This window comes from the organism of the source record quoted next, unplaced genomic scaffold (genome assembly GCF_019419815.1).
Source record: "Pyrus x bretschneideri cultivar Hongxiangsu unplaced genomic scaffold, Pyrus_bretschneideri_v1 Contig79, whole genome shotgun sequence".
NCBI lineage: Eukaryota > Viridiplantae > Streptophyta > Magnoliopsida > Rosales > Rosaceae > Pyrus > Pyrus x bretschneideri.
This window is the reverse complement of record NW_025999819.1, coordinates 1,681,908-1,697,082: the sequence shown is the minus strand read 5'-3', so window position 1 is coordinate 1,697,082 and position 15,175 is coordinate 1,681,908. Positions and strand designations below refer to the sequence as shown.

Sequence of the window (15,175 nt, the reverse complement as noted above, 5' to 3'; positions counted from 1 at the left end):
GATCACATAAACCAAAAGTTGCAAAAAACAAAAATTCAGATATCAAGTAACGAGACAAAAGTTTTCGACGGTTATGATTGAAAAATCATGATTTAACGGATATTTTTAACTCCGATTTTGATGATTTTTTACAGCCATACTCCTTGACCCTATGTGAATACAATAAATGAATTCGATCTTCAATTTAAAATATTTACATTAGTGTATACTATAAAATCTTATGTTATACTTAATGAAAGTATAAATAAACTCTCAAGTGTTAGTGAATCTATCATTTTGATGGGATACGCATTCTACAAAATTAATTTCAACGATCCAACCGTCAAAGTTGTTTGTATATGCTTCAAGATCGTATACGCTAAAAATCGCAAAAAAGAAACATTCAGAGATCAAGTAAAGGGACAAAACCTTTCGACGGTTATCAATGAAAAATCACAATTTAACGGTTATTTTAACTCCGATTTTGATGATTTTTTTACAGCTACACTCCTTGACCCTATACAAATACAATGACTAAACTTGATCTTCAATTTAAAATATTTACACAAGTGGATACCACAAAATCTTATGTTATGCTTAATGTAAGTATGAATAACTTCTTAAGTGTTAGTGAATCTATTGTTTTGATGGGATACGCATTCTATGAAACTATTTTCAACGATCCAACCGTCAAACATGTTTGTATATACTTTGAGATCGCATACGCCAAAAATTTCAAAAAACAAACATTCAAAGATCAAGTAATGGGACAAAACTTTTCGACGGTTATCAACGAAAAATCACGATTTAATGGTTATTGTAACTTCGATTTTGATGATTTTGTACAATTACAGTCCTTGACCCTATATGAATACAATGAATGAATTCGATCTTCAATTTAAAATATTTACCCTAGTAGATACCACAAAATCTTATGTGATACTTAATGAAAGTATAAATAAACTCCAAATGTTTGTGAATCTATCGTTTTGATGGGATACGCATTCTACGAAAATAATTTCAATGAACCAACCGTCAAACTTGTTTGTATATGCTCCAAGATCACATACGCCAAAAATCGCAAAACCAAACATTCAGAGATGAATTCGATCTTCAATTTAAAATATTTACACTATTGATACCACAAAATCTTATGTCATGATGATTGATGAAAATTGAGGATTTTGTAAAAGGAATAACATGCAAGCTCTGAATTCCATTGGCAAGGTTTAAACTTTTGAGAAAGGCTTCACAATCTTGAAAACAAAAACTTTTTCATTTTGCATATCCTTGCACATTTAATATTTTTTAATAGATTAGTAGTGTATGGATGTTTGTTTATTAGGCTCTTATTTTCAAGTGTAGATGTAGAACTTAAATGACAAATGTGTTTTAATGTTTTGAAGTAATATTTATGTGGCAATGTGTGGTATGTACAAATTTAAGAAAAAAAAACATTTTTCTTAACGGGTCATAGCGAGTCATAACAGGTCGGGTCACTTTACCTGTTGGGTAAAGTGACCCGACCTGTTAAGGACCCGTTAAGATAACAGGTGTGACACGACACGACCCGTTAAGATAACAGCTGTTACACGAAAACGACACGAACATGACAGATACGACCCGTTTGCCAGGCCTATATAGCATTACTCTGTATTTAATTTTGCAAACTTTTTGAACGTAAGGAATGACTAATGAAGACATGCATGTGTAGCTACTCGCAGGACCAGTCTAAACACTTTGGAGGCCCTGGGCAAAAATAAAAATAGGGCCCACAAACTTACAATACACACAAAAAAAATAATGTTTTTCATGTGATTTTTTTTCTTAGGTATTTGAATTTTTAATAATTTGAATAAGTATTTTTCTTTGTCGGATAATAAGTTCGTCATATATAGAAAAACAAAGTTACATAGTAAAAGTGGTCATAAAGAAAAGAAGATTGTCATATGGTAAACATACTAGTCAATCGAACAATACTTGACGTCTAAAGTGTCTAACCACGGGACTTTAACAATGCAATTTTCTGAGCAAAAGCCTTGTAGATTTGGTAGAAGTGAAAGTTCCAATTTTTGCAGCTGTGTGAAAGTAATATCATTTTCTGAATAATCTCTGTGTTTGCCAAATTAAATTGGTAAAAACATACATACATTATTTTGTTGAAAGTTAAATTTGAATTGGATTGGATATAAAAAGTATGCGCCTCTAGTTAACCTTCTTGATGAATTAGCCAAATTTTAGTAATTATAATCAAAGGTAAAAGAAATTAAGAATCAAACAAAAATTAGTAAAAAATAAAAAGAAAAAGGCGTAAGACAAATTCGAACCCGGAACCTCATAATTATTAGAGAACAACGGCAGCAACGCCTCTAGTTAACACTTGCGCTGAAAAAAGAAAAAAAGGGCACATAGAAATATGGCCCTCGTTGTTTCGGCTTGGGTTTAAAAATGAAAAGGGCCGCACGCAGTAGCTGAGAGCATCAACATGCCTTCATCCGGGCATTTCAAACACCTTCTATGGAGGTTCAGAGGGATGAATTCCTTGCTCTTCATGTGGATTTTCGATGATCGGAAGTGGGGCCACAACTGCTCGCGCTTATGTGGTTTTGTCACTGTATAAGTATATCTTTACTATAAACACAATGAACAAGATGTATAAAAACATAAAGCATTTATTTCAACAAAAAAATATATAAAAGTTGATTCCAAACTGCATAATTAGAGTAAATAACTATACGGGAGTATGTCGGAACTTTTTTTGTCGGGATAAGGTCGGAACACTTTAGATAAATTTGGATCAGAAATTCTATATTATAGGAATTCTTATTAAATGCATTCCAATTTTTCAAAAAATAAAGTTCGATTTCAGAACTTTTGGGTTCGAATTTGGAAGTTTTACTATCTCAATCAGAATTACCATTCCAACTTGGACGCTATTATTGGGATAACCCTAATGGTTTTCCTTTTCAAAATGAATTTTTTGGTTCCTATTTAACCTTAAGATGTTTATTTAATATAAATACAAAAATGCATAGTCACAATTTTATTTTGAGTAGAGTGATAAAGTTAGTGGGTTAAAAAGTTAGTTGTTAGGGGAAAGAATCGGTAGAGATCAAATCCACACCAAAATGTATAAATATGATTGTCTTGTGTCACTACCTTAAAACGCCATTTGCAAGTCGCCGCTGTTTTGTAGACTATGAACTGATTAAGTCTTACATATTTAATGCTCCAACCACCATTTATACCAAAATGTTGAGTGGGATAAAGAAAGGCTGAACATTACTTTTGAAGAAAATGTAGGAACACAGTTATGATAGAAAAAGACTGAAAGTTATTATGCATGACCACATACAACTAACATGGACATGAACTAATCCTCTTGTTTCGTAGTTGCTTTTAATTCAAACCAATTTATTACATATCCGAGATTCATTCGCTAAAACAAGATTCATGAAAGATAATCCCTCAAATTTGTGATAAATGGCTTGGTTAAAAGTAGAGCAAACCATTTTCAACAAGAAGCTAGTTCGGCACCATGACCATGCATGAACAATAATAACATCTTATTATAAATCAAAAAAGCAAATACAAATTTAAGCTAGCCAGCAAGCAAGGACTCCACCTATTCTTGAGCAGCCATGGATTTAGCCTTCATACGTTGCTTATGAGCCTCGGATGGTGTTTTCACATCTGTTGCCAACCCTAGAGCCTCAAGAAATTTTATGAGGTACCAAGTCACGTCAATCTGCCACCATTCGAGGCCTTGTCGAGCTGAGTATTCAAAAGCATGGTGGTTATTGTGCCATCCTTCTCCAAGTGCAACCAACCCCAACCACCTAAAGAAGTTTAAGATTTTACATAAATAAATCCTTGTACGTCTTTTGTATATAATATCAAATTTTCAAAATAAATTTTTATATCTCAACTATGAATATAATATATACCAAAGGTTTTTAGAGAGATCGCCGGTGTTCCATGGCTGATTTCCCCACATGTGGCCAGCCGAATTTACAAACAAAGTGCTATGGAAAATAATCACCATCCTCACGCCCTGAAATCGTAAGGAACTTATTATTCAAACTTGTGAGGGCTATCTCTGTAGCTATACACATATATGCTCAAAGAAGGAAAAAAAAAAAAAAAGGAAATTTAGAAATCTAGCTCTCTCACCATTGGCCAAACCACGAAGGGAAATCCACCGATGTAATATAGTATACATCCAAGAAGAAATGAATGTAGAAGGAAAGTGTGATGAAGAAACACATAGAATGGCTGCTTCTTCATGTCTTCAACATTCCGAAGACCTCCGTACTGAAAATTTAACAAAACAAATATTAGTAAGTATTTGTAGCAAAAAAAAAAAAATTCAATTAAACAAAAAGTGAGGAACTTAATCGAGTCTGAGAGAGAAAGTGTGTGGCTTACTCTTCCAAACCGAGAACGGCTGTCTAGAATCCAACCCATGTGACTATACCAAAATCCCTTAAGTGGGCTGTGAGCGTCTTTCTCTGTATCGGTAAATTGGTGATGGTACCGGTGTGTGCTCACCCACTCAATCGGGCTACCCTGCAAATGAAAACACATCAAACGCAGCTTTTTCTCATTAACCTAATGCAGATCCTAGTAAAAATAGTCCCTAAAACAGATATGGAAAGAAGAAAGAACAGAAAAATAACAAAGTTGAAAAATGTTGATATTGCTATGAGATGTTTTGACATACGTACCTGAACTGAGAGAACCCCACAATAGGCAAACGAGTACTCGAGCAGTTTTGGGAGCCTAAAGCTCCGATGAGCAAGGTTTCTATGGTAAGAAAGAGTGACTCCGAAACCAGTGACGTACGCCAGCACAAGCGCCACCCAAAATGCTGTCCAAGTGAAGTAAAACGGTGCAAACAAACAAAGAACATGCACACTCAGAAACATACCAGCTGTGACAATGTCAAGCAGATTCCATTTCCTCCCCGAAAAATTTGCACAAGGAGTCATAAGAAGGGTGACCCAAATCTTCAAAAGACCCATGTTATTAAGGGCGTTCCCCTCAGCTTCTAATTCTATGGATTTTTCTTGTAATTTTATGGATTGGCTTCTTTTTTTAAGGACGTGTATTGCACTTGCATGGGACGGGTGATTGTGGAATGGGTAAGTTGGCCATAACTTGGCCTCTTTACTTATAGTGAAATAAATAATTTAATACGTAGCTGTATCGCCAGGTCATGGTAGGTGATACTATTAGGGTTTACTTATTGTAAATTTCCCATAAAAAATCTCTAAGCATGTTCTCAGGGTTTTGCATTTTTGCTGAAATTTCACAGTTAGAAGTTTACCTACTAATTCAAATGTCACGGTCCAAACCATACTTGCAGCTGCTAGCTATAGAGGAAATTCAATTCGAGTGCAAGAGGTCAGAAAATGGAAACATAGGACTCCATAGGCCGAACGTAATACAAACCCAGCTGAAGCTCTTATTATTACCAAACCAACCGCTTGGAGAAATTTTATTATATGTCAGATAGAGTAAGAGCTGGTAAATGTAAATCAATAAGCTTACTTTTGACAACCACCTAAGCTGTAACTTTAAATAATATCTGCTCGTTCTCAAAGAAAATTAATAATTCGTTTTATTTACTGGCCATCAGATTACACGGGAGAAATCACCACCATTCATTTATTATAAATGTGCAGCTGGTTAACTCTTTTCTGTGTTCAAATTGTGCCACATGATCCGTTATATCATGCATTCAAAGCATATGTAATAAAACAAACCAACTAACATGACCATTACACATTACTTGTCTCACTATGTAGTATTAAATATGTGGTATAAAAAATAGTATAAGTAAACTGTTGCTCTATTTTTATTTTGAATTTGGAGAACGTATTTTTATTAATTATAAAACTTTTCGATGTAAGACATGATTGTGATTACTTAGACGTAAAGTTAAAAGAAAGAAGCACCGTTTAATCAAGGAAAGTAATTAGAGAGTTGGTAATTCACAAGTTAAAAAATTGGATTTCACATAAGATAACTTTGAGCTGCATCGCCTGAAATTTGGCCCCATAAATATGAATTTTAAGGGAACAAAATGATTTACAAATGAGTAAGTTTTCGTCTGGAATAATAGTGGTGGGACTCTATGTAGTCGACAATTTCTCTAATTAAGAATTCTGCCAAACGATTATGAGTATATTTGAGTCGGTCGATGATCACCCAAAGCAGATGCAAACTTCACTTGGGCGAAGTAACTTGTACATGAAGTTCATGGTGACATCCTCCACTTCCAGACTGAAATAGGAAGTGGTTAAAACAACTGGAAGGATTAGTGTCTCTTAGCTTTCACTGCTGACACTCACGCATCAACTGCTTCCCCGGAGTCTTAAAACATTCGTGTTTTGCCCGTGAGAAAAAAGTGATTGTCACAAGTCAGTCTAGATTCTAAGCTCCTAAATTAGGAATCATAAAATCAGATTCAAAAATCTAAGCTATGGTACCAAATTGGCGCACTCTGACCTAGATATTTAGTAGTGCGTCCATTCAACGTAATGAACTCTTAAATAAATGTATGTAATGGAAGCCAGAGCATCTAAATATATATAGCGAAAGTATACAATTTAATATATCTGAAGATGTTAAAAAAAAATTATTGAAATTAATCCTTACATGATGAGGGAGGATTATACCATCAGCCAACGACATCGAGAGCTCCAAAGCCTACTAATCTTGGAGGGGAAAAAATGTAAAAGTGAGTGGGCAAAAGATTTATGAAACATACTAACACGTCCCTATAAAAACTCGTATAATAATCGAAAACATACTACATAGCTAGTATGGAAAGCCAAGCATTAATGTGCAAACAGTTATTTCGAGAAACAGTTAGAAGTCACAATTTCAAAATATCTCACTGTGAAACCGTAATAAATACTAAAATACCATGGCATTAGTGAAAAACTAATATTTCACGTGAGCAGGTAAATCACAAATCATCAACAAAACATATATGGTATGAACACCAAATAATGCAAACGTACGAGCTCATTCACAAATATTCTAACGTGAACATGTTGGGTGTATATATCTACGTTTTAGTACTATACATGTGAAGTTGGCACTTAGCACATCGCATACGAGTTCTAGTTGCCAAATGCAAACTATAAAGGTTAGCATATACAATGGATCCAATGTGAACGTAACGATGCATGTGAACATACATGTAAGTTGGTCCTGAACAATACTATTGACACCATGTAAGCATACATGATAAGCGGATAAATCATATGAAAACATTCCATGGATAATTTCTCAAATCATAATATCGCATAAAGTATTTCATAATATCAAAACATTCTAAAGGGAGGTTCTCAAGATTATAAATCGCATCACCATCAACACACAAAACATTTGCATCTTCTAAAAAAGGGCATGAAATCAAAGCATACCATAAAACTAATTTTGAAAACATATAAGTATAGTATAGTTCACTCAAACACTGCATGATTGTTACTGTCTTGCCCTGCACGCTCTTTGGAATCTTTGCGATACCAACCCTAAAGTGAAATAACCCATACTTAGTAAATAAATGGAAAACTACAAAGGTTACAGATGAATGAGTCCTGAACTACTATTTTGGGGCGTTCGAAAAACTCATATTTACCAAAGTGCCCCGCCACACGCACTAATTAGGGCGGGTCTAAACATTTTGGAGGTCCTGGGCAAAAATAAAAATAGGGCCCACAAACCTACAATACACACAAAAAAAATTATGTTTTTCATGTGATTTTTTTTTCTTAGGTATTTGAATTTTCAATAATTTGAATAAGTATTTTTCTTTGTCAGATAATAAGTTTGTCATATATAGAAAACAAAGTTACATTGTAAAAATGGTCATAAACAAAAGAAGATTGTCATATGGTAAAAATACTAGTCAATCGAACAATACTTGACATCTAAAGTGTCTAAGCACTCGGCTTTAACAATGCAATTTTCTGAGCAAAAGCCTTGTAGATTTGGTAGAAGTGAAAGTTCCAATTTTTGCAGCTGCATGAAAGTGATCTCATTTTCTGAATAATCTTTGTGCTTGCCAAATTAAATTGGTAAAGACATACATACATTATTTTGCTGAAAGTTAAATTTGAATTGGAATGGATATAAAAAATTTGCGCCTCTAGTTAACCTTCTTGATGAATTAATCAAATTTTAGTAATTATAATCAAAGGTAAAAGAAATTAACATTCATGCAAAAATTAGTAAAAAATAGAAAGAAAAAGGTATAAGACTAATTTGAACCCGGGACCTCATAATTACTAGAAAACACCGGCACCAACTGACACACCCCGACCGGAATGAAGGCGTGCTGGCCGTCACGTGAAGGTGACATAACCAAAAGTGCAAGTGATGCAAGAAAAATTGTGAATAAATTAAAACCGAAACTAGAACTTAATTAAACTAATAAAGTGAGTGCGCATTAGTGGTTACAACCGATAACTACAAATATTCAGAGTATAGATAACATAAGGGCGAAGGAGTCGAACTACAGAAGTACTTATTACACAACTAGAGATAAGTTCCTATGCTAAGATGGAGATATGTCAGAATCACCAGCTATTCCTCGTACGCCACAAAGATAAATCAGCTAATTAGGACCTGGAGGGGTGAAAAACAAAAGGGTGAGTGGGCACAAAAATAAAGGTTTATAAAATCCATTTATTTTTCAAGTATATTAACCCCTCGCTGTAAAACAAGTATAGTTTCCAAAAAATTATACTATATGAATATAATCACGTGCTTAACAAGCTAACTAGCACACAAGTCGGAGTCACCTAATGTGACTTGTACGACTGCACCTATTGCTCATCCATCTAGGCTAACACATGACTTGGAGTCACCTAATGTGACCTATATGATTGCACATATTGCTCATCCAACTAGGCTAGCACACGAGTCGGAGTCACCTAATGTGACCTGTACGACAGGACTAGGTGTAACAATATACATTCTAGTGCTACGATCATGTGAAGACTAGCGCTATGCACGCCACCTACAAGTTAGAGTCGCCTAATGCGACCTGTACGATAGGACTAGCAACTACTTGGATCCAAGGTGAGCATGGGGTGCGAGGTGAACATCATGTGAAGGACTGGCCTTGGCCCGGGGCGAGCATCAACACCACAATGCAACAATGATGAGCAAACTATATGAAAATATACATGCCATAACTCAAACATTCCAAACAACATAGCAAACTCACATGTTCTTACCTGCGCATCCTGTAGAGTTACTTATCTTTATACAATAGCATAATATACGAGTAATGTATATGAATATGCCATGATCAAATATATAAATCTCAACCACCTAACACCATTTTTAAAATTACATAACTCATGGCATAATATGCATAAACAGTTTAAAAGCATTTGTGGAAACTAATAAGTTTATATATATATATATATATATATATATATATATATATATATATATATATACGAAAATAAAATGCCTACTCACAGGTATGTCATAGGATTGTAGCCCCTTAGTCTCGCTTGTCCACATATACAAAAAACTAGGAAAAACTTCCCATAATTTGCTTAAACGGAAGGTTTGAATATACGAAAATGTTCTACTCGAAGTCACGGACCTACACGTAAAACAACTTGCCGGCCGGAGGCCGGACGCGCACTCACGTGCCGTCTAACCCATAGACACACGTGCGGCCACGTGCACGGTAGGTGATTGACGGAACAGAGGAATATTCCGTCATATTTGACGAAATATTCCGTTAAATAGTAGCGGACGTTAACGGCGTTACCTGACGCCGTTAGAATATTTTGTCAACTTTAATGAAACATTCCTTGTCTTCTCCGGTGAGATTGTCATCCGCCGCCAGCGGCACCGTTGTCTAGTTTCGCCAGAAATTGGAAAAACTTGCTGATTTCTAGAAAATTTTCAAACCTTTATATCTTGCTCATTTTTCAACCATTTGTAACCAAATTTACATGGAAATGAAGCTCGTGACAAGGAGAACAAATCTATACCTTTTGAAAGTCCAAAAATGGATGGGAAGTGGCTTGAAAATGGCTCGATAGGTTCGGCCAAAACTTTGCTCCTTGAACCTGTGTGCTTTCGAGGTTGTTTCTTCTTCAAACTTGTCCTAGGAGCCTCCGGGAGTTGTAAGGAAGCTTCCCCATGTCCTAAAATCTCTTAACTCGACCGGAATCATGACGATGCTAACTTGACCGAGTCAGAGCTTTCAAGTTGCTCCGCGTTGACCACTCAAAACTCAACCAACGCATGATCTAAGGGTACAGTTGAGTTCGTGGTGATAAGAGGATTGTGATAGTGTGGTTCTTGAGCTCAATCTGCAAGGTTTTGATGTTGGTCTTCCTTGTTGCAGAGAAAGAGAGCTTCGATGAAGGATAGAAAAGAAAGAGGGAGAGTGATTTTTCTGATTGGGCAGAGAGAGGAAGAGTGGGAGAGAAACTGATTGGGCGAGAGGTGTGAGGGAACAATTTGATTAGTGGTAAGGTGTAAGGCATAGGTCCGGTTTAAAAAAAAAAGAGAAAAAGAAAGGATAGGATGTGTACAGAGAAATCAGACACAATCTATCCAAAACAATGTTTTAAACATGTAATGAAAACAAATCCTGTGATGTCCATCTTTATTACAATTTTTTTTAGTTTTTGAACTGATTTAGGGTTTGTTGTTGTTTGAAATGATTTAGGGTAGCTAGTAGCTGTTACGTTTTGTTCAACATTGTTGTTCTCCAAGCACTTTACGCCTTCTTTAACATGTTATACCTACTCATTTAATTTTGTTTACCTTATGTATTTTTTTTCTCTGCTCTCGTATGGCCAGGTTGCCTTGCCATCTCGACAAGGGCCACATGGGTGCTGTTGGTGCTTTCTTCTTTTGACCTGTGAAATGGAAACCCAACCAATCTTAGAAGAAAATTTCTCACCAAGATTACTCGAAACTCCAAAAACAACAAATATTGCTCACCAAAAATTCGCCCGAATGCAGGGTTTGAGCTAAAAGTCATGCAACATAAGGATCTTATTTTTCCATACTGGTAAGTTATATATGGACGACTTAAGTACATCTCACTCATTGGCTATTATACGTCTCATTTTTTCGTTATTTAGCTATTGATGTGGCTGATTATTTCATGTTGACCCAATAGAGCTCATGTTGTCGACGACTTTTATGGCAAAAGCTGACATGTAGGAGGATCCCTGATTTTGGTATAAACGTTCTAACTTTATCTTTCATTGCAATTTACTTATGTTTTGACATCACTTGTGTGATATGGATTCAATCCCGTTCACATGCGCACTTAAATTTGTCATTTTTAGGTTTTAATTTATTCACTATTTCCACATCACTACACTTTATGACTTTGTTACCTTCCAGGTGTCAACCAATACATGGCGATTTGGATGTCTAGGTGGACATTCCGGGTCGGGATGTGTCACCCTAGAAAATAATCACTGTTTCTAGAAATAGTGATGTAGTGTATTAAAAATTTGTTGATAATAATTTTGTTGAATTTTGACATATGATAAATAATTCATATTATTATGTCTTAAAAAATATGATTAATTTTTTAATTATATACCTAACAAAAAATAGAGGGGAGGAATGAGTGACATGAGAGAGAGAAGAGGGAGAAATGATGGTGATGGGTTAAAGAGAAGAGGGATGATGGTGATGGGTGAAAGAGGAGAGAGAGATGATGGCGAGGGGTGAAGAGAGGGGCAAAGATGAGGGAGGATGGGAGAGAAAGAAGAGTGTAGTTTTTTTTTTTTTTTTTTAATCATACTAAACTTTTGGGAGCTTTATATATAGAGACAAAAACTTTCAATATATTTCAAGCAATTCCATTAGTTTTTAAACATGTGAAGGAGTCACAAAGGCATAAAGACAGCTAATGCTCAACCCAAAAACTTGGAAAGAAAGTTTTAAAATACCAGCCATATCCCTAAGGATTTAGGGCTATTAATGAAATCCAGCCCTCACAACTCTAACAATATTAATATATGTCATAAGCACAATCCATCATGTGCAGAATCAGTTTTTGAAATTATATGTAGAATCAGTTTGTATGCTTTATTGCTAGAATCAATTCAACTAGTCCTCGATCATTTTTGTAAAATCGGTTCAATCCATCTTTGGCCATTTTTGTAGAATCAGTTCAATTAGTCTTTAACCATTTTTGCAGAATCAGTTCAACTTGTCTTCGACATTTTTTGCAGAATCAGTTCAACCCATCTTTGACAATTTTTGCAAAATTAGTTCAATTAGTCATCGACCATTTTTGCAAATTCAATTCAACCCATTCTCAACCATTTTTGCATAATCAATTCAATCAGTCATCAACCATTTTTGCATAATCAGCTGAACTTAACCTCGACCATTTTTATTTTTGTAGAATCAGGTCAACCGATCTTCGACTATTTTTGTAGAATTAGTTCAACCCGTCCTCGACCATTTTTGCAGAATTAGTTCACCCCATCCTTGACCATTTTTGCATAATTAGTTCAACCCGTCTTCGATCATTTTTGGTGAATCAGATCCAAATACATGTCGAATTAGTTTTGTATACTTTTTTAGTAGAATCCATTTGTATATTTTAGTTGCACTAGTTTGTATATTTCAACAAACTACATACATGTCATCAGTCCAACCTGTCGAATCCTCCTCCCCATAATTTTTTTTAGATTAAATCAGATCACCGTTCTAGTAGGAAAAAAAAATATACTTTCCTATGTTTTCTTTCATTTCCTACTACTTAAAACACAATGGTTCAAAAAATAGTAGACAAAAAGAGACACAAACGTGTTTGTTCTATCTCTACGCCTTTTGAGGAATTTCTCATTATCTTCTACAACAATGTTTAATATGTTGTCCATCAACTGCGTCTTATCTTCAGTCATAAGCTTAATAACATCAACCTTGCCATGCACCACCATGCCATCAACTGCTTCTTATCTTTAGTTTGTATCTTTCTTACTTACATTCCAAAGGAAACCTAACAAGTTAAAATTAATAATTTAGTGTTTTGTTTTGTTTGTTTTTTTTTTTGTTTTTGTTTTGTTGTTCTTCTGATGGATCATAGTACTAGTAATGTAAAACATACATCTGTGTGTGTATTTTTTTTTTTTAATTTTCTTATACGGGGAAGAAGTTGTGAAAGTACCTAGTCATTTGGAAAGAACAGATTTTGATAGGTATAATCTTATTCCAAATAGGTATAATCTTATTGTACACTTTTCTATCTTCATTTTGATATATTATAAGTCGAAGTTGATTAAGAAACGATTGAGTTACGAAGCTTTAAAAATTGTCTAGACTTCCAGCCAACAGCTCTGGGACACTTAACGGAGATTTTAACGGAATGACCAAAATAATGGATGTTAGACAATCTCAAGGACCATTTCTATTGATTTTCAATCTCAGAGACCAAAGTCATGTGTTATGCAAATCTCATGGACTATTTTGACTAAAAACCCTTTTTATTTTGAAAATTTGATAGCCTAATTGTCTATTTTGCTGAATTGAAAAACTGAATTGTTTGTTTTTGGTGAAATTAAATTTCTTTATCCTTTTCATGCTATGCCGAAATTGGCTATTTGTTTACTGTATGAATGGTGAAATGGGGAAATGTGACAGCCCGTCCCGAATTATTCGTACCGTAGGTGTGAAATGACGATTTTGCCCCTAGTGGTTATGTTTCATTTTGGGGTGTTTGTTTTGTGGGCTTGTTGGCTGCATCTGGACCACACACACATTCTCAACCCTATTTCCTTCCCGTATACTCTCCCTGTCCCGTGTCTCTCTCTCTCTCTTCTTCTTCTTCTTCTTTGGATGGACCAAGACCAAAACTCATGAAAACGTTACGGATCGAGGTGGAAAGTTATATCTTTGTGTTTGTGAGGATCATACGAGTTCACCCATACCCATTTTAAGTAAGGAATCATTCGATTTCACGTCGAACCAGGGAACCCCGACTTTGGTCACTGTTCATGCATACATGAAATGTTGTTTTTCAGGGAATTTGAAGCTTGTAGGAAGCTTAGTGAGGTCCCTAGGAAGCTTGGGGTGGTTTGTTGGAAGGATTTGGACGTCGGGATTGTGAGTTACAGGTTTGGCCGGATTTTGTGAAGTTTCTTCGACATGATTTCATCAATTTCAGGGCTTGAAGTGGTAAGATTTTGTTCTACTTGTTGTAAGCTTCGTTTTGGTACCAATTTTGTGCAATTTGGTTGAAAAACGAGTGAGAAACGAAGGTTTGAAGTTTTTCTGGTTTTCTGGCGACGGCGATGGCACCGGAGGTGTGCCGGAGAAGAAGACAGAATATTCCGTCAGTTTGGACGGAATATTCCTAATGGCGTTAGGTTAACTTTAACAGAATCTGTTAGTTTTAACAGAATATTCCTGACGGCTAACTGATGCCGTTAGCGTGCCTGGCATGTGGCGGCGCGTGAGACGTCAGAAAATTATTTTAAAAATATGGGGATGTTCATGAGGTTGAGTAGATCACGTTGGCGTATTCACACACCCTATTTGAGCATTGTATGAGAAGTTATTACCTAGTTTTGGTTATGTGTTTTAAATTGACGTTTTTATAGTTGTTTCGCATATAGGTGAGACCTATCCCGAGGACGAGTGCGGTCACTCGAGGCAAAGGGGCTACGACCCTTCCACATACCAGTGAGTGGGCTTTTGGTTTTCCGTATATACCTATATACTGTGGTTTTTCCCTTAAAATGAAATGGAATGTTTATATGTTTTAAATGCCATGCATTGCGTTTGCCTATTGATTTATGCATTAGAAGTTGCATGTATGTATGTTTGGTGCTGCGAACGCACAGGTAAGTGCCAGGTAAGTTATGGTTTATGATGATGATTTGTAGTTATGTGAGATACGTAGAGAGCTCATGATGTGCACCCCCGGTGTTAGTGCTCCCACTCATAGTAGGGCACAGTCCTTCACATGATGTTCACCTCCTGCACCACACACTCATCTTGGATCCAAGTTAGGTGCACAGTCTTGTCGTACAGACCACTATAGGTGGTTTCGACTCGTAGGTGACAGCCTTCACGTGATCGTAGCACTTGAGCGTATTTATTTACACCCAGTCCTATGGTACAGACCACTTTAGGTGGTTCTGACTCGTGTGCAGGTTTAGTTAGTGAG

At 35.7% G+C, this 15,175-nt stretch overlaps 1 protein-coding gene across 2 annotated transcripts; it reads right to left on the bottom strand.

Moving 5' to 3' along the window:
- Nucleotides 1-2,297: 2,297 nt before the first annotated feature.
- Nucleotides 2,298-6,647, bottom strand: LOC103939868 (palmitoyl-monogalactosyldiacylglycerol delta-7 desaturase, chloroplastic-like). 2 transcript variants are annotated; one of them, XM_048575162.1, is made up of 6 exons: nucleotides 4,707-6,647; nucleotides 4,408-4,548; nucleotides 4,153-4,293; nucleotides 3,927-4,033; nucleotides 3,605-3,818; nucleotides 2,298-2,610 (listed from the first exon to the last, which is right to left on the bottom strand). In XM_048575162.1, exons 1-5 carry the CDS (start codon nucleotides 5,001-5,003, stop codon nucleotides 3,605-3,607), a joined length of 900 nt encoding a protein of 299 aa, XP_048431119.1. In that variant the 5' UTR covers nucleotides 5,004-6,647; the 3' UTR covers nucleotides 2,298-2,610. The 2 variants fall into 2 exon arrangements, with proteins under 2 accessions (XP_048431119.1, XP_009348244.1); XM_009349969.2 differs by having other exon boundaries at nucleotides 2,298-2,591.
- Nucleotides 6,648-15,175: the final 8,528 nt, after the last annotated feature.

Coding starts and splice junctions, on each gene's coding strand:
- LOC103939868 (XM_048575162.1), bottom strand. CDS start 5,003: ATGGGTCTTTTGAAGATTTGGGTCACCCTTCTTATGACTCCTTGTGCA. Junction 4,549..4,706: donor GTGGGGTTCTCTCAGTTCAG/GTACGTATGTCA, acceptor TTTCATTTGCAG/GGTAGCCCGATTGAGTGGGT. Junction 4,294..4,407: donor GCCGTTCTCGGTTTGGAAGA/GTAAGCCACACA, acceptor TTAAATTTTCAG/TACGGAGGTCTTCGGAATGT.